This window comes from Poecile atricapillus, chromosome 37 (assembly GCF_030490865.1).
Source record: "Poecile atricapillus isolate bPoeAtr1 chromosome 37, bPoeAtr1.hap1, whole genome shotgun sequence".
NCBI classification, from domain to species: Eukaryota; Metazoa; Chordata; class Aves; order Passeriformes; family Paridae; genus Poecile; species Poecile atricapillus.
This window is the reverse complement of record NC_081285.1, coordinates 2,831,295-2,852,641: the sequence shown is the minus strand read 5'-3', so window position 1 is coordinate 2,852,641 and position 21,347 is coordinate 2,831,295. Positions and strand designations below refer to the sequence as shown.

Genomic DNA, 21,347 nt, shown 5'->3' with positions numbered 1-21,347 from the left:
ATAAAATTCTCCACAGTCGCTTTTGTGTCCCCGCGTGTCACTGGGGGTGGGGGAGGGGACACAGCCCCGTGTCCCCAGTGCCACCAGGGGCCTTTATTGGGGGGGGTCCCCCCTGTCCCTGTCCCCGGTGTCTTTTGTGTCCCCACCGTGTCCCTCGATGTCCCCGGTGTCCTCCTTGCTGTCCCCAGCGCCGTCCTCATTGTCCTCATTGTCCCCAGAGCCGTCCTCATTGTCCCCAGCGCCGTCCTCATTGTCCCCAGCGCCGTCCTCATTGTCCCCATTGTCCCCAGCGCCGTCCTCATTGTCCTCATTGTCCCCAGCGCCGTCCTCATTGTCCCCATTGTCCCCAGCGCTGTCCCCTGTGTCCTCCTCATTGTCCCCATCGCTGTCCTCGTTGTCCCCATCGCTGTCCTCGGTGTCCTCCTCGGTGTCCCCATCGCTGTCCCCGCTATCCCCAGGGGTCCCCCCCCGGTTCGTGTTCACAAAGAGCCCCTCGGGGCCGTCCCTGGGGGGTGACAGCGGGAGGGAGTTAAAGTGTCCCCAAAATGTCCCCAAAGTGACCCCAAAGTGTCCCCAAAGTGACCCCAAAATGACCCCAAAGTGACCCCAAAGTGTTCCCAAAGTGACCCCAAAGTGTCCCCAAAATGACCCCAAAGTGACCCCAAAATGACCCCAAAGTGTCCCCAAAGTGTTCCCAAAGTGTCCCCAAAGTGACCCCAAAGTGTCCCCAAAGTGTCCCCAAAGTGACCCCAAAGTGTCCCCAAAGTGACCCCAAAGTGTCCCTGAAGTGTCCCCAAAGTGACCCCAAAATGACCCCAAAGTGACCCCTTTAAAGTCCCCTCCCCATTGATGTCCCCGTTAATGACCCCAATTAACCCCCCCCAATTAATCCCCCAATTAACCCCCCCAAATTAATCTCCTATGATCACCCCAATTAAGGTCCCCTTACTTTCCTCACTAATGAACCCAAATTAACACCTCTGTTACCCCCAATTAATTAACACCCCATTACTGCCCCCAATTAACAATCCCTCCCCCTCAATTAACAATTCATGGCCCCCAATTAACAATCCCTCCCCTAATTAACAATCCCTCCCCCTAATTAACAATCCCTCCCCTAATTAACAATCCCTCCCCCAATTAACAATCCCTCCCCTAATTAACAATCCCTCCCCCAATTAACAATCCCTCCCCTAATTAATCCCCCCCCATTTGCCCCTCCCCCACTCACCCTTCCCGGGGGTTTTTCCTCTCCAGCGGGGCGAAGGCCTCGGGCCTGGGGGGGAGGGGCAGGGGGGGTTACTGGGAGCACTGGGAGGGACTGGGAGGGACTGGGGGAGGGGCGGGGGGGTTACTGGGAGCACTGGGAGGGACTGGGAGCACTGGGGGGGACTGGGAGCACTGGGGGAGGGGCGGGGGGGGTGACTGGGAGGGACTGGGGGTTACTGGGAGCACTGGGAGGGACTGGGAGCACTGGGGGAGGGGTGGGGGGGTTACTGGGAGCACTGGGAGGAACTGGGAGCACTGGGGGGGGTCACTGGGAGCACTGGGGGGGTTACTGGGAGCACTGGGGGAGGGGTGGGGGGGGTTACTGGGAGCACTGGGAGGAACTGGGAGCACTGGGGGGGGTCACTGGGAGCACGGGGAATTTGGGGAGGGGTTTGGGGTATTTTTGGGGTGGTTTTGGGTGTTTTGGGGTATTTTGGGGGTGTTTTGGGGGTATTTTGGGGTATTTTGGGGTGGTTTTGGGTTTTTTGGGGTGTTTTGGGGTGTTTTGGGGTAGTTTTGGGGTATTTTGGGGTATTTTTGGGGTATTTTGGGGGTGTTTTGGGGTATTTTGGGGTGTTTTGGGGTATTTTGGGGTGTTTTTGGGTGTTTTGGGGTCCTACCAGAGCCCCTGGCGCTGCAGCGAGCGCACGTGGGGCGGGAGCAGCACCAGGGAAATCTCAGCTTTGACCTTGGAGCCCTCCTGGATGGGATCAACGAGCAGGAAATCACCTGGGGGGACATTGGGGACATTGGGGGGTCACAGGAGGACATTGGGGGGGGTCACAGGGGGACATTGGGGACATTGGGGGGTCACGGGGACATTGGGGGACATTGGGGACATTGGGGACATTGGGGGGTCACGGGGACATTGGACATTGGGGGGTCACGGGGACATTGGGGGACATTGGGGACATTGGGGACATTGGGGATATGGGGACATTGGGGGACATTGGGGACATTGAGGGGACATTGGGGACATTGAGGGGACATTGGGGGGTCACAGGGGGACATTGGGGACATTGGGGACACGGGGGGACACAGGGACAATGACAGGGGGACAGTGACACAGGACAATGACACAAAACAATGACAGGATGCAGTGTCAGGGTGACAATGACAGGGTGACAGTGACACAGGACAGTGACACAGTGACAGGGTGACACAGTGACAATGACAGTGATGTCACCTCTCTTGATCCAGATGTGGCTCCGGAAGCGCGGTGACAGTGACAGGGTGACACAGGGACAGGCTGACAGTGATACAGTGACACAGGACAGTGACAGGGTGACAATAACAGGGTGACAATGACACAGTGACAGTGACACAGTGACAATGACAGTGATGTCACCTCTCTTGATCCAGATGTGGCGCCGGAAGCGTGGTGGCAGTGACAGGGTGACAGTGACACAGGACAGTGACACAGGACAGTGACAGGGTGACAGTGACACAGGTCAGTGACACAGGACAGTGACACAGTGACAATGACACAGTAACACAGTGACAATGACAGGGTGACAGTGACAATGGCAATGTCACCTCTCTTGATCCAGATGTGGCGCCGGAAGCACGGTGGCAGTGACAGAGTGACAGTGACACAGGACAGTGACACAGGACAGTGACAGGGTGACAATGACACACAGTGACAATGACAGGGTGACAGTGACACAATGACAATGGCAATGTCACCTCTCTTGATCCAGATGTGGCGCCGGAAGCGCGGTGGCATGCTGGCCAGGAACCGCGTCCCCTCCGCCGTCTCCACCTCGTGCAGGTTGTTCCCCGGTGTCCCCAACACCTGCGGGGACACGCCAGGACGGGGCCTTGTCCCCTCAGTGTCCCCCCAGTGTCCCCTCAGTGTCCCCTCAATGTCCCCCGGGCCACCTCTCGTGTCCCCACGGTGTCCCCCGGTGTCCCCTCTGTGTCCCTCCTTCCCAGATCGGTCCCCAATGTCCCTGGACTGTCCCCAGCTGTCCCCAGGTGTGTCCCAGGTGTCCCCAGGTGTGTCCCCATGTGTCCCAAATGTCCCCCCGCTGTCCCCAATGTCCCCTCCGGTGTGCCCAGGGTGTCCCCAATGTCCCCCCAATGTCCCCAATGTCCCTCCGATGTCCCCAATGTCCCCCCGATGTCTCCAACGTCCCTCCGGTGTCCCCCTGGTGTGTCCCCAGTGTCCCCCCAGTGCCCCTCCGCTGTCCCCGCTGTCCCCCCCGCTGTCTCCCCGGTGTCCCCACTGTCCCCCCCGGTGTCCCCAATGTCCCCGCTGTCCCCCCCGCTGTCCCCGGTGTCCCCAATGTCCCCCCCGGTGTCCCCCCGCTCTCACCCTGACCACGCTCTGTCCCTCCGCGGGCTGCACGCGCTCCTCCAGCAGCTCGCGCACCACGTGCTTCCGCTTGGTGGCGCGCGACATGGCGGGGCTGGGGGGACACCGGGGGGGGGAGGGGAGGGTCAGGGACCCCCGGGGGTGGGGGAGGGGCGGGGGGAACCTCCGGGACCCCCCCCCAAGGCCCCGCCCCCACCGCGCGGCGCGCGCTCACCTGCGGCGGCACTTCCGGGTAAGAGGGGCGGAGGAGGTGACGTCACTTCCGGAAGAAAAGGCGGGAATGAGCGAGGCCACGCCCACAAAGGCGGGGGCAGAGATTTGGCTCCGCCCACAAAAGGGGCGCGGCCAAACCTCGCTGTGTGGGCGTGGCCTAAATGAAAACGGGCTCCTGATAATTGAATGGAGGCGGGACTTTGGCTGCATAATGAGCGCGGTTATGTAAATGAGGGGCTGGATCTCGGCCGGATTTATGCAAATCGCGGGCAATCCTGGCGTGATGCAAATGAGCGCCGATTTGGGGCGGTGCCAGGCGAGTGAGTGTGAAAAGGTGCACGAGCTGTGGGCGGGGCTATGCAAATGAGGCGTTGGACCCGGGGTGTGGCGGGCAGGGCGGTGGGCGGAGCCATGCAAATGAGCGGGGCTGAGTGTCGATGTTGTTTTGCGTTACGTCACCACCCCAGCGCCGCCGTGACGTCACCACCAGCACCGTGACGTCACAACCGCCCCCTCCCTAATCCCCCTGAGAGCCCCGACCTCTTTACCGGGTGACGTCAGCACGCACGGCGCGGCGCCGCGCTCTCTGATTGGCCGCGGCGCGCGCGGCGGCGGCGGGACCAAGATGGCGGCGGAGCGCGCGGAGGCGGCGGCGGCCGGGCCCGGGGAGCCCCTCAGGGACCCCCGCGCCGCCGAGCGCTCCCCGTACGCGGGATGGGCCCACCCCGAGCTCCAGGCCACGCTCGCCGGCATCGGAGCCCCCGCGCAGGGTGCGGGGACCGGGGGGGATCCGTGAGGGGACTGGGGCGGGGGGGGGGAGGTGTGAGGGGTGGGCGGGAAACTGAGGGGGGGTCTCGGGGTATCGTGAGGGGATTGGGGGGAGATGTGAAGGGAAATTGGGGAAATTGGGGCTTTCGGGGTCATTTGGGGGAGGATGTGAGGGGAAATTGGGGGTTTCGGGGGTTTTGGGGGGAGATGTGAGGGAAAATTGGGGCAATTGGGGCTTTCGGGGTCATTTGGGGGGAGATGTGAGAGGAAATTGGGGGTTTCGGGGTTATTTGGAGGGAGATGTGAGGAGAAATTGAGGAAATTGCGGGGTTCGGGGTCATTTGGGGGGAGATGTGAGGGGAAAATGAGGAAATTCGGGGTTTCGGGGTCATTTGTGGGGAGATCTGAGGGGAATTTGGGGCTTTCGGGGTCACCTGAGGGGGTTTGGGGGATTTTTGGGGCTCCCTGGGGGTGTTTGGGAGGCCTGAGGTGGGTCACGAGTCCCTGGGGGAGTTTTGGGGGTGTTTTGGGGGGTCTCTGGCATCACCTGGGGTTATTTTGGGGATCCCTGGGGGGATTCTTGGGGTGCTGAAGTGTCCTTGGGGGGGGACAGAGGAATTTGGGGGGGGTCCTGAGGAGGGTGAAGGGGGGGTTGGGGGTTGTGGGGCAGAATTTTGGGGTCCCTGAGTCCCCCCCTTTCTCCCCCAGGGACCCGTGAGGAGCTGCTGGAGCGACTCCAGGCCTACACCCTGCAGGTGAGACCCCCAAAAATGGGGGGACCCCCAAATTCAACCCCCGTCCTTGTGTCCCCTTTCGGGGCATGACCCGTTTTGGGGGGGTTTAATGGGATTTTAGGGGGATTTAGTGAGATTTTGAGAAGTTTAGTGGTGTTTTGGGGTAATTTAACGTGATTTTGGGATGTTTAACGTGATTCTAAAAGAGTTTAACGTGATTTTGGGGTGTTTAATGTGTTTTTTTGAGTGTTTAATGTGATTTTGGGGGGTTTAATGTGATTCTGAAACGGTTTAATGTGATTTTAGGGTGTTTAATGTGGTTCTTTTAGGGGTTAATGTGATTTTGGGGGGGTTAATGTATTTTTTGGGGAGTTTAATGTAATTTTGGGGGGTTTAATGTGCTTTTGGGGGATTTAATGTAATCCTGAAAGGGTTTAATGTGATTTTGGGGGGATTTAATGTGTTTTTTTTAGGGGTTAATGTGATTTTGGGGGGTTTAATGTGATTCTGAAAGGGTTTAATGTTATTTTAGGCTGTTTAATGTGGTTCTTTTAGGGGTTAATGTGATTTTGGGGGGGTTAATGTATTTTTTGGGGGGTTAATGTGATTTTGGGGGGTTTAATGTGATTTTGAAAGGGTTTAATGTGATTTTGGGGGGATTTAATGTGTTTCTTTGGGAGGTTTAATGTGATTTTGGGGGGGGTTTAATGTGATTTTGGGGGCTGTTTAGCGTGTTCTTGATGGTTTTTATTCAATTTTTTGGGGATGGGAGGGGTCCTGCCTCCGCTCCCTCTCAAAGGGGGGGTCCCCATGTCCCCTCTGAGCTGTGGGGGGCTCACGGGGATCCCCCCCAATTTGTGCCCCCCCAGACTGGGATCGTGCTGAGCCGCCCTGCCCTGCGCCCCGAGGAGGGGGACAAGGCCCCGCCCCCCCAGGTGAGATTTGGGGGGGTCTGGGGGGGGTTTTGGGCTTTGGGGGGGGGGTCAGGAACCCCCCAGGGTCTGGTTTGGGGGGGATCCCCGGTTCGTGGGGGTGGGGGCTTCATGTGTCCTTTTGGGGAGCCCCTCAGAGCTCCAAATTTTGGGGTGGGGGGGCTCAGTGGGAGGTTAAGACCCTCCCCCATCACCCAATTTTGGGGTGGGGGGGGGGTTCAAACCCTCCAGATCACCCAAATTTGGGGCAGTTTGGGTGTCAAACTTCTGCCTGGGGGGGGCTCAGCGGTTCCAGACTGAATTTTGGGGGGGTGGGGGGGGGGTTAAACTTTAAATTTTGGGGTGGGGGCGTCACAGGTGGCACCCCCTGACCCCAACCCCCCCCTCCCCAGCTGCCCCCAGCGCTGCCCCTGCAGCACCCCCTGGTGCCTCCCCCTCCCCCCCCGGGGCTGGGGCTCAATTTCGGTTTGGGGGGGCCCGTGGGGGGGGTCCCGGTGCCCCCCCCGCCCCCCCCCCGCGGGGCTGTCGGAGGAGGAGCGGCTGACGCTGGCCCAGCAACAGGCGGCCCTGCTGCTGCAGGAGGAGAGGGCACAGGTGGGGGGGGCTGGGGGGTTTGGGGGGCTTGGGATGGGATTTGGGGGGGTTTGGGGTGTTTGGGGTAAGGTCTGAGGGGGTTTGGGGTGGGATTTGGGGTGTTTGGGGTGGGATTGGGGAGGTTTGGGGGGGGTTTGGGGTGGGGTTTGTGGGGTTTGGGGTGGGATTTGGGGGGTTTGGGGGGGTTTAAAGCAGCCCTGCTGCTGCAGGAGGAGCGGGCCCAGGTGGGGGGGGCACGGGGGGTGGGATTTGGGGGGTTTGGGGTGGGATTTGGGGGGGTTGGGGTGGGGTTTGGGGGGGGGTTGGGATGGGATTTGTGAGGTTTGGGGGGGGTTGGGGTGGGATTTGGGGGGTTTAAAGGGGTCATGGGGGGCGTCTCAGGGTTTTGGGGCACCTGGGGGGGGGGCTGGGGAGGGCACAGGGGGTGTGGGGAGGGGGTCACCCATAGAGGGGGTGAGCTGAGGGGGGGCTGGGGGTGTTGTTTGGGGTTTTTTTGGGGGTGTTGAGGGATGGGTGACACCTGGGGGGGCACCTATGGGTGCTGGGGGGGGGGTCCTGACCTCTCCCACCGCCCCCCCAGGGCCAGCACCCGTTCGGGGACAAGGCCAAGGAACAGGAGCTGCTGGAGCAGCAGAAACGGGTAAGGGGGGGCTCCCCTGGGTGAGGGGGGCTCCCCTGGGTGTGGGGGGCTCCCTTGGGTGTGGGGGGGCTCCCTTGGGTGTGGGGGCCGGGCCCAGAGCCCCCCCTGAGCCCCCCGTGCCCCCCAGGCCGCGGTGCTGCTGGAGCAGGAGCGGCAGCAGGAGATGGCCAAGCTGACCCCCCCCGCCCCTCGTGCCCCCCCTGAGGGGGCTCCCATGGGTGCCAGGACCCCCCTGACCCCCCGAGGTGAGGTGGGACCCCTGGGGGGGGGGGGTGGGGGACACCCCACTGGTGGCTTTTGTCCCCTGTGTCCCCTCCCCCCCCAAACCCGGCTGATGTCACCTTTGTGTTCCCTCCCCCCCCCAGGCAGCCCCATGGGAGCCCCCCTGGCCATGGGAGCCCCCCGGCCCCGCGGGCCCCCCCCGCCCCCCGGTGACGACAGCAGAGAGGTGGGGAGGGGTCTCTGGGGGGCTGGGGTCTCTATTGGGGGGTCTCTGGGGGGCTGGGGTCTCTTTTGGGGGGTCTGTGTGGGGCTGGGGTCTCTTTTGGGAGGTCTCTGGGGGGCTGGGGTCTCTTTTGGGCGTGCTGTGGGTCTGGGGTCTCTTTTGGGGGGTCTTTGTGGGGCTGGGGTCTCTTTTGGGGGGTCTGTGTGGGGCTGGGGTCTCTTTTGGGGGGTCTCTGGGGGAATGGGGTTTTTATTGGGGGGTGTCTTTGGGTGTGGGGTTTTTATTGGGGGGTTTCTGTGGGTCTGGGGTCTCTTTTGAGGGGTCTTTGTGGGTCTGGGGTCCCTTTATTGTGGGGAAGTCTCTCTGTGGGTCTGGGCTCTTCCTGTACATTTGGGGTTTTTTTGGGGGGTGTTCCTGGCAGTTCCCCCAATTCTGGGGGGGGGTCCCGGGGGTCTCCCTGACCCTCCCATCCCCCTCCCCAGGCCGAGGACTCCGGGGTGGGCCCCAAAATCCCTCAGGCTCTGGAGAAGATCCTGCAGCTCAAGGAGAGCCGGCAGGAGGAGCTGGTGACAGTCCCGGGGGTCTCAGGTGAGCCCCCCAAGACCCCCCCAGTGCTCCCCAAGACCCCCCCAGTGCCCCCCAAGACCCCCCCAGTGCCCCCCATGCCCCCCCCGGTGCCCCCCCCACGAGAAACGCCCTCAAAACCTCAAAATCCGCCCCAAAAAATGGAAATTTCCACCCCAGAAATGTAAAAAACCCAAATTTTTGTCCCCGCTGGGCGCAGCCTGGTGACCCCTGGGGACACCCCGAGGTGTTATCACCCCCCCCCCAGCACCCACTGGGTGCCCCCCACCCCCGAAAATCCCCCCCAGAAATGGGGTTTGGGCCCTGGGGGTGCTCCTGGGGGTGGGGGGGACACCCAGGGGTGGGGGGGTGACAACCTGAGGTGGGGGTGACACTCCTGAGGTGTGGGGCGACACCCTGAAGTTTTGGGGACCCCCTGAGTGGGGGGTGACACCCTGAGGTGTTGGGGACACCCAGGGGTGTTGGGGACACCCTGAGGAGGGGGGTGACACCCCTGAGGTGGGGGTGACACCCCTGAGGTGGGGGTGACAATGGTGCTGGGGACACCCTGAGGTGTTTGGGGACACCCAGGGGTGTTGGTGACACCCCTGAGGTCTTGGTGACACCCAGAGGTGTTTGGTGACACCCCAGAGGTGTTGGTGACACCCTGAGGTGTTGGTGACACCCAGAGGTGTTTGGTGACACCCTGAGGTGTTGGGGACACCCTGAGGTGTTGGTGACACCCCTGAGGTGGCGGTGACACACAGAGGTATTTGGGACACCCAGGGGTGTTGGTGACACCCTGAGGTGTTGGTGACACCCCTGAGGTGTTTGGGACACCCAGAGGTGTTGGGGACACCCAGGGGTGTTGGGGACACCCTGAGGTGTTGGGGACACCCAGAGGTGTTGGTGACACCCAGAGGTGTTGGGGACACCCTGAGGTGTTGGTGACATCCAGAGGTGTTGGGGACACCCAGAGGTGTTGGTGACACCCAGGGGTGTTGGTGACACCCTGAGGTGTTGGGGACACGCTGAGGTGGCGGTGACACCCTGAGGTGTTGGTGACACCCCTGTCCCCCCCCGTGTCCCCCCCAGCCGAGGACGAGATGGAGACGGAGCTCCGGGCGTCGGCGTCGGCCTCGGAGGCTGAGGAGGACACGGGGACATCCAAGAAGGAGGTGACAGAGGGGACAGGGAGGGGACAATGGGGACACAGGCCACCCCCACCCAAATTGGCACCTGGGGGGGTCCCCAAAATTTCTGGGTGGCACTGTGGTGGCACTGTGGTGGCACTGTGGTGGCAGCCTTGTCCCCTCTCTCAGGGCCACTTTGGGGTCACCTCAATGTCCCCTTTTGTCCCCATACTGGGGGAACTCTGTCCCCTCCTGGTGCCACCCCAATGTCCCTTTTTGTCCCCCCAAGTGGGTCACCTGTGTCACCCCGGTGTCACCTTTGTCCCCTCTTGTGTTCTTCCATTTGGGGAGGGGGCTTTCCCTGGGGTCACTGCTTGGTCCCCACGACTGGAGGGACCTGCGCCACCTCACTGTCCCCTCACTGTCCCCCCCTGTCCCCTCATTGTCCGCTCATTGTCCCCTCATTGTCCCCTCGCTGTCCCCTCACTGTCCCTTCACTGTCCCCTCTCTGTCCCCTCACTGTCCCCTCACTGTCCTCTCACTGTCCCCCCCGTGTCCCCTCACTGTCCCCTCACTGTCCCCTGGTGTTCCCTGATGTCCCCTCACTGTCCCCCCCTGCCCCCTCACTGTCCCCTCGTGTCCCCTCTCTGTCCCCTCACTGTCCCCTCACTGTCCCCTCTCTGTCCCCTCGTGTCCCCTCACTGTCCCCCTGTGTCCCCTCACTGTCCCCTCACTGTCCCCTCATGTCCCCTCGTGTCCCCTCACTGTCCCCTCGTGTCTCCTCACTGTCCCCTCACTGTCCCCTCGTGTCCCCTCACTGTCCCCTCTCTGTCCCCTCTCTGTCCCCTCTCTGTCCCCTCACTGTCCCCTCGTGTCCCCTCCCAGCGGAACCGGAAGCGCCGGAACCGCAAGAAGAAGAAGCGGGGGAGGGGCGGTGCCCGTGAGGGGCCCCCCTCCCCCCACCCCCGGCCGGGGGGACCCCGGGGACCCCCCTGGGGACCCCCCCGAGGTGGAGATCGAGTACGTGAGCGAGGAGCCCGAGATCTACGACCCCAACTTCGTCTTCTTCAAGAGGATCTTCGAGGCCTTCAAGGTGACACCTCGGGGAGGGGGACACTCCTGGGAGGGCTGGGGGACACCTCTGGGGGCTGGGGACACCTTTGTGTCACCTTTGGGTGCTGGGGGACACCTTTGGGACACCCCTGGGTGCTGGGGTCACTCCTGGGTGCTGCTGTCCCCTGACCTGTGACCTCTGACCTGTGTCCCTGTCCCTGTGTCCATGTCCCTGTCCGTGTGTCCCTGTGTCCGTGTGTCCTGTCCCATGTGTCCGTGTGTCCATCTGTCCCTGTCCGTGTGTCCGGTTGTATGTCCGTGTGTCCCCGTCCGTGTGTCCGTCTGTCCATCTGTCCATCTGTCCTGTCCGTGTGTCTGTGTGTCCGTGTGTCCCTGTCCATGTGTCCGTGTGTCCCCCGTCCGTGTGTCCGTCTGTCCATCTGTCCATCTGTCCTGTCCGTGTGTCTGTGTGTCCGTGTGTCCCTGTCCATGTGTCCGTGTGTCCTGTCCGTGTGTCCATCTGTCCGTCTGTCCTGTCCGCGTGTCTGTGTGTCTATCTGTCCCTGTCCATGTGTCCGTGTGTCCGTCTGTCCTGTCCGTGTGTCCGTGTGTCCGTCTGTCCTGTCTGTCTGTCCTGTCCGTGTGTCAGCTGACGGACGAGGTGAAGAAGGACAAGGAGAAGGAGCCGGAGCGGGCGGAGCGAGCCGAGAGCGCCGGGGCCCCCCGGAAAAAGGGACCCGAGGATGGCACCAGGGGCAGCGATGGGGACAGCTCTGAGGATGAGCAGGTGACACTGGGGACATGGGGACACTGGGGACATGGGGACATGGGGGGACATGGGGACATGGGGGACACTGGGGACATGGGGACATGGGGGACACTGGGGACATGGGGACACTGGGGACATTGGGGGACATGGGGACATGGGGACACTGGGGGCACTGGGGACACTGGGGACACTGGGGACATGGGGACATGGGGGACACTGGGGGCATGGAGACACTGGGGGCGTGGGGACACTGGGGACACTGGGGACATTGGGGACACTGGGGACGTGGGGGACACTGGGGACATTGGGACACTGGGGACATGGGGACATTGGGGACATGGGGACACTGGGGACATGGGGGGGACATGGGGACACTGGGGACATGGGGACATTGGGGACACTGGGGCTGTGGGGGCATTGGGGACATTGGGACATTGGGGACATGGGGGGACACTGGGGACATGGAGACACTGGGGACACTGGGGACATTGGGGGACACTGGGGACACTGGGGACATTGGGGACATGGGGACATTGGGGACATGGGGACATGGGGGGACATGGGGACATTGGGGACATGGGGGACACTGGGGACATGGAGACACTGGGGACACTGGGGACATTGGGGACATGGGGGACACTGGGGACACTGGGGACATTGGGGACATGGGGGACACTGGGGACACTGGGGCTGTGGGGGCATTGGGGACATGGAGACACTGGGGACATGGGGGACACTGGGGACATGGGGGACACTGGGGACACTGGGGCTATGGGGACACTGGGGACATTGGGGACACCGGGTGCAGTGGCAGTAGTGGGGCCAGTTCCGAGCACGAGCAGGTGGCACTGGGGACATCAGGGGGACAGCGGGGTGACATTAAAGGTGATGGGGGGTGGCAGCTGGTACCGAGCTGGGGGACACTGGGGGAGGTGACAGCAGAGGGGACAGTCCCTGAGGTGGCCTCAGGGATGGGGACAGCGGGCGGTGCCACCCTGGGCGTCCCTCCAGTGTCACCTGCGCTGTCCCCGCATGTCCCCAGGAGAAGAAGCAGGAGGTCCCCAAGCTGTCCAAGAAGAAGCTGCGGCGCATGAACAGGTTCACGGTGGCCGAGCTGAAGCAGGTGACATTTGGGGACACTTGGGGACACCCATCCCCTCCCTGCTGGGTGTGGGTGGCCCTCGGAGCTGGGGGACAGCACGGAGGTGACACCTCCTGTCCCCTGGGAGCCCCACTGGGGACACCAGAGCCACCCTGGGCCCCTTGTCACCTCCCTGGGGACACTGGTGCCACACTGGGGGACCTCAGTCTTGTCCTTGTCACCCCCCCAGGGCCTCCAGTGCCACCCTGGTGTCCCATGTCCCCACCCAGGCACTGCCTTGGGGCTCCACCGCTCCAACCCTCCGCTGTCCCCTGCTGTCCCCTGCTGTCCCCTGCTGTCCCTGCTGTCCCCACTGTCCCTGTTGTCCTTGATGTCCCCACAGCTGGTGGCACACCCTGACATGGTGGAGATGCACAATGAGAGGTCACAGTGTCACCTCAGACTGCTGTCCCCTGATGTCCCCCTGCTGTCCCCTGATTGTCCCCACAGCTGGTGGCCCGTCCTGACGTGGTGGAGATGCACGACGTGACGGCGCAGGACCCCAAGCTGCTGGTGCACCTCAAGGCCACGCGGAACTCGGTGCCGGTGCCGCGGCACTGGTGCTTCAAGAGGAAATACCTGCAGGGCAAGAGGGGCATCGAGAAACCGCCCTTCGAGCTGCCCGAGTTCATCAAGCGCACCGGCATCCAGGAGATGAGAGAGGCCCTGCAGGAGAAGGTGGGGACACCTTGGGAACAGCTGGGGACACCTTGGGGACAGCTGGGGATACCTTGGGGACATCTGGGGATACCTTGGGGAAACCTCAGGGACAGCTGGGGACACCTGGGGAGATGTGGAGATACCTCAGGGACACCTGGGGACACCCTGGGGACACCTGGGGACACCCTGGGGACAGTTGGGGATACCTGGGGATACCTTGGGGACACCTTGGGGACAGCTGGGGATACCTTGGGGACAGCTGGGGATACCTTGGGGACAGCTGGGGATACCTTGGGGACAGCTGAGGACACCTCGGGGTTACTTCAGGGACACCTGGGGACAGCTGGTGATACCTGGGGAGATGTGGGGATACCTCAGGGACACCTGGGGACACCCTGGGGGACAGCTGGGGACACCTTGGGGATACCTTGGGGACACCTGGGTATACCTGGGGATACCTTGGGGGACAGCTGGGGGGACACCTGGGGTACCTGGGGAGATGTGGGGACACCTCAGGGACACCTGGGAATATCTTAGGGACACCTTGGGGACACTTGGGGACTTGGGGACATCCTGGTAGCATTTGGTGACTTTGGGGACACCCTGGTTGGACTTGGGGACACCCTGGATGGATTTTGGGACACCCTGGATGGATTTTGGGACACCCTGGATGGATTTTGGGACACCCTGGATGGATTTGGGACACCCTGGATGGATTTGGGACACCCTGGATGGATTTGGGGACACCCTGGATGGATTTGGGACATCCTGGATGGATTTGGTGACATCCTGGATGGATTTGGTGATGTCCTGGTTGGACTTGGGGACATCCTGGTTGGATTTGGGACACCCTGGATGGATTTGGGACACCCTGGATGGATTTTGGGGACACCCTGGATGGATTTTGGGACACCCTGGATGGATTTGGGACACCCTGGATGGATTTTGGGACACCCTGGATGGATTTGGGACACCCTGGATGGATTTGGTGATGCCCTGGTTGGATTTTGGAGCTCTGGGGACACCTTGGTTGGACTTGGTGACTTCGGTGGCTCCGTGGGTGCCCCTGAGGCTCTCACATGTCCCCACCGTGTCCCCTCCATGTCCCCACGTGTCCCCTCCATGTCCCCACGTGTCCCCACGTGTCCCCAGGAGGAGCAGAAGACGATGAAGTCCAAGATGCGCGAGAAGGTTCGGCCCAAGATGGGCAAGATCGACATCGATTACCAGAAGCTGCACGACGCCTTCTTCAAGTGGCAGACCAAGCCCAAGCTGACCATCCACGGGGACCTCTACTACGAGGGTGGGGACACCTGAGGGGAGCCTGGGCCTTTTGGGGTGTCCTGGGGGACCTTCTGGGCTTTGGGGACATCTTGGTTGGATCTTCTGGGCTTTGGGGACATCTTGGTTGGACCTTCTGGGCTTTGGGGACATCTCAGTTGGATCTTCTGGGCTTTGGGGACAGCTCAGTTGGATCTTCTGGGCTTTGGGGACATCTCAGTTGGATCTTCTGGGCTTTGGGGATATCTTGGTTGGACATTCTGGGGTTTGGAGATGTCCTGGTTGAAGATTTGGGGGTTTGGAGATGTTCTGAGGGGACATTTGGTGGTTTGGGGACGTTCTGGTTGAAGATTTGGGGGTTTGGGGACATTCTGGTTGGATTTTGGGGGGTTTGGGGACATTCTGAGAGGACATTTGGTGGTTTGGGGATGTCCTGGTTGGATTTTGGGGTGTTTGAGGAGGTTCTGAGGGGACATTTTGGGGTCTGGGGACGTTCTGAGGGAACATTTTGGGGTTTGGGGATGTCCTGGTTGAACATTTCGGGGTCTGGGGACGTTCTGAGGGAACATTTTGGGACTGTTCTGAGGGGACATTTGTGGGTTTGGGGACATTTTGAGGGGGACATTTTGAGATTTGAGATCATCCTGGTTGGATATTTGAGGCTTTGGGGACATCTTGCTTGGACATTGGTGGCTTTTGGGACATCCTTGTGGGATTTTGGGGCTTTGGTGCCACCCTGGTTGGGTTTTTGGGGCTGTCACCCCTCGGTGTCCCCTCGGTGACCGCGCTGTCCCCAGGGGAAGGAGTTTGAGACGCGGCTCAAGGAGAAGAAGCCGGGAGATCTCTCGGACGAGCTGCGGATCGCGCTGGGCATGCCCGTGGGGCCGGTATGGGCACCCCAAATCCCCACAAATCTACCCCAAATCCATCAAAATCCATCCCAAATCCATCCCAAACCCCAAATCCATCCAGATCCACCCCAAATCCATCCAGATCCATCAAAATCTACTCCAAACCCATCCAAATCTACCCCAAATCCCCCCAATCCACCCCAAATCCATCAAAATCTACCCCAAATCCATCCAGATCCATCCCAAACCCCAAATCCACCCCAAATCCATGAAAATCCACCCCAAATCCACCCAAATCCTCCCCAAATCCATCCAGATCCACCCCAAATCCCCCCAGATCCATCCTAAACGCCAAATCCACCCCAAATCCACCCCAAATCCACCCCAAATCCATCCCAAGTCCACCCCAAATCCCCCCAAATCCATCCCAAACCCACCCCAAATCCATCCAGATCCATCAAAATCCACCCCAGATCCATCCCAAACCCCAAATCCACCCCAAATCCCCTGAAATCCACCCCAAATCCCCCCCAAACCCATCCCAAAATCCCTGGGAATGCCCCAAAATCCCTCCCCAAAATCCCTGGGAATGGGGAGGGGTCTCCGTTCCCCCCTGGAATGTTCCATGCCCAGCACGGGGGGGGGGGGGGTTGGGCTGCCCCAATCTCCGCTTTAATTTTGGGGTGGGGGGGGTGGAATTTTGGGGTGCTGGGGAGGCTTTGGGGTCCCTTGGGGTGGTTTTTAGGGGTTTTTGGGGGTGTTTTAGGGGTGGTGGGGGGGGGTTTTGGGGGTGCTGACACCCCCCTGTCCCCCCCCAGAACGCGCACAAGGTGCCCCCCCCCGTGGCTGATCGCCATGCAGCGCTACGGACCCCCCCCCTCCTACCCCAACCTCAAAATCCCGGGGCTCAACTCCCCCATCCCCGAGGTGAGGGGGGTCTGGGGGGGTTTGGGGGTGCTGGGGGGGTTTGGGGGGGGGTTTGGGGGTGCTGGGGGGGATTTGGGGGTGCTGGGGGGGGATTTGGGGGTGCTGGTGGGGGTTGGGGGGGAGTTTGGGGGTGCTGGGGGGTGTTTTGGGGGGGATTTGGGGGTTTTGGGGGGGGATTTGGGGGTTTTGGGGGGGGATTTGGGGGTTTTGGGGTGCTGGGGGGGATTTGGGTGTTTGCAGGGGGGGTGTTGGGGGTCTGGGGAGCGTTTTTAGGTGTTGGGGGCAGAAATTTGGGTGTTGGGGGGTGGTGGGGATTTGGGGTCTGGGGGATGTTTGGGTTCTGGGTGGAGGTTGGGGGTTTTGGGGGGGGATTTGGGGGTTTGGGGTCTGGGGGGGGTCTGTGACCCTTCCCCCCCCAGGTGCTTTTTGAGGGGATTTGGGGGGTGGGGCTGAATCTGGGGGATTTCAGGAGGATTTGGGGCTCAGGAGGATTTTTGGGGTGGCTCAGAAGGATTTTTGGGGGTTCTGGAGGATTTTTGGGGGGTCCCTGACCCCGCTGCCCCCCCAGGGCTGCTCTTTCGGGTACCACGCCGGGGGCTGGGGGAAGCCCCCCGTGGATGAGACGGGGAAGCCGCTCTACGGGGACGTGTTCGGCACCAACGCCGCCGAGTTCCAGGTACTGGGGACCCCCGGGACCCCCAAAACCCCCCCAGACCCCCTCAGGACCCGCAAAACCCCCCCAGACACCCCCAGACCCCCTAAACCCCCCCCCCGGGACCCCCCAAACCCCCCCGAGACACCCCTGGGACCCCCAAAACTCCCCCCCTCAGATAACCTGGAACCCCCAAAACCCCACTGGACCCCCCCAGACCCCCCTTGAGACCCTCTAAACCCCCCCCCAGACACCCCCAGATCCCCCCAGGACCCCCCAAACCTCCCATGGGACCCCCCAAACACCCCCACACCCCCCTTGGGACCCCCAAAAGCCCCCCAGACCCCCCTGGGAGCTCCCCAAACCCCGCTGGATACCCCCAGACAACCCCTTGACCCCCTTGGGACCCCCTAAACCCCCCCCAGACACCCCCAGATCCCCCCAGGACCCCCTATGGAACCCCCCCAGACCCCTCCAGGATCCCCCAAACCCTGCTGGACCCCCCCAGACCCCCCTCAGGACCCCCCAAACCCCCCCAGACACCCCCAAATTCCCCACCCCCACCCCACAATCCCCCTCCCCATTTCCAAACCCAGCTTTGGGGGTCTCCAGCCCCAAATCCCCCCCCAAAACCCCCCCAAAACCCCCGAGTGACCCCCCCCGGGGCCCCCCCAGACCAAGGAGGAGGAGGAGGAGATCGACCGCACGCCCTGGGGGGAGCTGGAGCCCTCGGACGAGGAATCCTCGGAGGAGGAGGAGGAGGAGGAGAGCGATGAAGAGAAACCCGACGAGACCGGGTTCATCACCCCTGCTGACAGGTGGGAACCCCAAAAAACAGCCCAGGAACCCCAAAAACAGCCTGGGAACCTCCAAAAACACCACAGGAACCCCAAAAAAACAGCCCAGAAACCCAGAAAAACACCACGGGAACCCCGAGAAACTCACTGGGAACCCAAAAAAACTCATTGGGAACCCTGAAAAAACAACTGGGAACCCCAAAAAAACACCCTGAGAACCCCAAAAACACCACGGGAACCCCGAAAAAACAACTGGGAACTCCGAAAAACACCTGGGAACCCCAAAAACACCCTGGGAACCCCAAAAAACACCCTGGGGAACCCCAAAAATCTCCTCAGGACCCTCCCAGGTCCCCCCCAAATCCCCCCATGAAAGGGGGGAGATCCCACGGGGGATTTTCCTTTGGGGTGGGGAACGGGGCCCATCCCCCTCCCATCCTAACTGGGGGAGCCCCCCCCAAACCTTTGGGGTGTCCCCCCACCCCTGGCTGCCCCCCTGAACCCCCAAATTCACCCCCCAGTGGATTGATCACCCCGGGGGGCTTCTCCTCGGTGCCGGCCGGGATGGAGACCCCGGAGCTGATCGAGCTCCGCAAGAAGAAAATCGAGGAGGCCATGGATGGGTGAGGGGGGATCTGGGGGATTTGGGGGGGATTTGGGGTTTTGGGGGGCTTGGGGAAGTTTGGGGGGCTCGGGGGGGTATGGGAGATTTGGGGGGTTTGGGGTTCAGGGGGGAATTTTGGGGGTTTTGGGGGGATTTGGGAGGAATTTGGGGTTTTGGGGGGCTCAGGGAGGTTTAGAGAGCTTGGAGGGGATTGGAAGAGTTTGGGGTTCAGGGGGGATTTGGGGGGGTTTGGGGTTTTGGGGGGCTGAGGAAAGTTTGGGAATTTGGGGGGATTTGGGGGGGTTTGGGGTTCAAGGGGGAATTTTGGAGGATTTGGGGGGGATTTGTGGGGAGCTTGGAGAGGTTTAGGAAGCTCAGGAGGGTTTGGAGGAGTTTGGGGTTCAGGGTGGAATTTTGGGGGGGGATTTGGGGGTATTTGGGTATCTTGGGGGGCTCAGGGAGGTTTGGAGGCTTTGGGGGATTGGAAGAGTTTGGGGTTCAGGGGGGAATTTTGGGGAGTTTTGGGGGGATTTGGGGATTTTGGGGGCTGAGGAGGGTGAGGGTGTGAGGGGGGTCAGATTTTGGGCTCAGGAGATTTTGGGGTGCTGAGGAAATGGGGGAGGGTGTTGGGGGGGGTTTTGGGGTGCTGGGGGAGGTTTTGGGGTGACCCCAGGGCCCCCCCACCCATCCTGAACCCCCCAAAAAGGAGCGAGACCCCCCAGCTGTTCACGGTGGTCCCCGAGAAGCGAACGGCGACCGTGGGCACGGCCATGATGGGCTCCACACACATCTACGACATGTCTGCGGTGAGACCCCCAGAAAACACCCTGGGAACCCCAAAAACACCCTGGGAACCCCAAAAACACCCTGGGACACCCAAAAAAACAGCCTGGGACACCCAAAAACACCCTGGGACACCCAAAAAACACCCTGGGAACCCCAAAAACAGCCTGGGAACCCCAAAAACACCCTGGGACACCCAAAAACACCATGGGGAACCCCCAAAAAACACACTGGGACCCCCAAAAAACACACTGGGACCCCTAAAAAACACCCTGGGACACCCAAAACACCCTGGGACCCCCAAAAAACACACTGGGAACCCCAAAAACACCACGGGAACCCCCAAAAAAACACTTTGGGACCCCCAAAAAACACAATGGGAACCCCAAAAACACACTGGAACCCCGAAAGGTGTCAGTGACGGTGTCAGGGTGACAGTGACGGTGTCAGGGTGTCACTGATGGTGTCAGGGGTGATAGTGACACTCAGGGGTGACAGTGACAGTGTCAGGGTGACAGTGACGGTGTCGGTGACAGTGATGGTGTCAGGGGTGACAGTGACACTCAGGGGGTGACAGTGACAGTGTCAGGGTGACAATAACAATGTCCCCATGGTGTCCCCACAGGTGATGGGACGGAAGGGCCCGGTGGCCGAGGCGCAGGGCGTGGAGGTGGCGCTGTCAGGGTGACAGTGACGGTGTCAGGGTGACAGTGATGGTGTCAGGGTGACAGTGACAGTGTCAGGGTGGCAGTGATGGTGTCAGGGTGACAGTGACACTCTCAAGGTGACAGTGACAATGTCCCCACAGGTGATGGGACGGAAGGGCCCGGTGGCCGAGGCGCAGGGCGTGGAGGTGGCGCTGTCAGGGTGACAGTGACGGTGTCAGGGTGACAGTGATGGTGTCAGGGTGGCAGTGTCAGGGTGTCAGGGTGACAGTGACGGTGTCAGGGGTGACAGTGACAATGTCCCCACAGGTGATGGGACGGAAGGGCCCGGTGGCCGAGGCACAGGGCGTGGAGGTGGCGCTGGCCCCCCGAGGAGCTGGAGCTGGACCCCACGGCCATGACGCAGAAATACGAGGAGCACGTGCGGGAGCAGCAGGCGCAGGTGGAGAAGGAGGATTTCAGTGACATGGTGGCCGAGCACGCCGCCAAGCAGAAGGTGACGATGACAGCCGGGGTGACAGCCGGGTGACATCGCCATTGTCACCCTCCCTCCCCTCCCCTGAGCTGCCCCGTGCCCACAGCGGGGCCACCACGGGTTGGTGGCTCTGTCCCTGCCTTGTCCCCTCCCTGTCCCCTCCCTGTCCCTGTGACCCCCCTGTCCCCTTCGTGTCCCTTCCTTGTCCCCTCCCTGTCCCCTTCCTGTCCCCCCCTGTTCCTGTGACCCCCCTGTCCCCTTCGTGTCCCCTCCCTGTCCCCCTCCCTGTCCCTGTGACCCCCCCTGTCCCCTTCGTGTCCCTTCCTTGTCCCCTCACTGTCCCCTGCTGTCCCCTCACTGTCCCCTGCTGTCCCCTGGTGTCCCCACAGCAGAAGAAGAGGAAGGCTCAGCCCCAGGACGCCCGCGGGGGGGGCAAGAAGTACAAGGAGTTCAAGTTTTAGATGTCACCGCTGTCACCTCCCTGTCACCTCCCTGTCACCCCCTCCGGCACCACCCCCGGTGTCCCCAACACTGTCCCCAACATTGTCCCCAACATTGTCCCCGTTGTTTTGTAAATAAAGGGTGGTGTCCCCACCACACCCCGCGGCTCTGCCTGGTGTCACCGAGGTCCCCATGTCACCGAGGTCCCCGTGTCCCCGAGGCCACCAGGTCACTGTGTCACTGGGACATGTCACCAGGTCACTGTGTCACCAGGTCCCCGTGTCACCGGGACATGTCCCCAAGGTCCCCATGGCCCTGCCCCTGTCCCCCAAGCCATGTCCCCTATGTCCCCTCTTTGTCCCTTTGTGACAGGGACCCGGGGGGGGGGGGGTTGGGGACGGTCCCTGGGGTGGCCCTGGCTGGGAACAGGGTGGGGACAGGGTGGGGACAGGGTGGAGACAGGGGGCGGAGCCACCAGGAGTCCCCCGGGCTGTCCCCGCTCTGTCCCCCCCCGTGTCCCCCCCGTGTCCCCCCCGTGTCCCTGTCCCCCCGTGACCCCTCGGTGACCCCTGAGGGGGCGTGGCCTCATTCTCCATCAGCCAATCAGCGCCCTTGGTGGGCGTGGCCTCCGCAGCGCCG

At 61.8% G+C, this 21,347-nt stretch overlaps 2 protein-coding genes across 2 annotated transcripts; one reads left to right on the top strand and one right to left on the bottom strand.

Annotated features, from left to right (window-relative positions):
* Positions 1–16: 16 nt before the first annotated feature.
* On the bottom strand, positions 17–4,281 carry LOC131591151 (probable RNA-binding protein EIF1AD). Its single transcript, XM_058861632.1, has 6 exons — positions 3,801–4,281; positions 3,587–3,680; positions 2,956–3,064; positions 1,890–1,998; positions 1,232–1,276; positions 17–505 (listed from the first exon to the last, which is right to left on the bottom strand). Exons 1-6 carry the CDS (start codon positions 4,007–4,009, stop codon positions 94–96), a joined length of 978 nt encoding a protein of 325 aa, XP_058717615.1. The 5' UTR covers positions 4,010–4,281; the 3' UTR covers positions 17–93.
* Positions 4,282–6,753: 2,472 nt separating this feature from the next.
* On the top strand, positions 6,754–20,872 carry LOC131591144 (splicing factor 3B subunit 2-like). Its single transcript, XM_058861620.1, is given in 22 exon segments — positions 6,754–6,827; positions 7,408–7,467; positions 7,595–7,712; positions 7,833–7,915; positions 8,395–8,500; positions 9,572–9,654; positions 10,495–10,553; positions 10,555–10,702; positions 11,312–11,449; positions 12,474–12,554; positions 13,023–13,250; positions 14,385–14,536; positions 15,313–15,400; positions 16,183–16,197; positions 16,199–16,291; positions 16,860–16,967; positions 17,619–17,761; positions 18,262–18,363; positions 19,051–19,150; positions 20,102–20,158; positions 20,160–20,288; positions 20,657–20,872. Coding segments are annotated over 20 exon segments (2,067 nt in total). The 5' UTR covers positions 6,754–6,827; positions 7,408–7,467; positions 7,595–7,630; the 3' UTR covers positions 20,729–20,872.
* The last annotated feature ends 475 nt before the right edge of the window (positions 20,873–21,347 follow it).

Coding starts and splice junctions, on each gene's coding strand:
- LOC131591151 (XM_058861632.1), bottom strand. CDS start 4,009: ATGCAGCCAAAGTCCCGCCTCCATTCAATTATCAGGAGCCCGTTTTCA. Junction 3,065..3,586: donor AGGGACAGAGCGTGGTCAGG/GTGAGAGCGGGG, acceptor GTGTCCCCGCAG/GTGTTGGGGACACCGGGGAA. Junction 506..1,231: donor AGGAAAAACCCCCGGGAAGG/GTGAGTGGGGGA, acceptor GTCACCCCCCAG/GGACGGCCCCGAGGGGCTCT.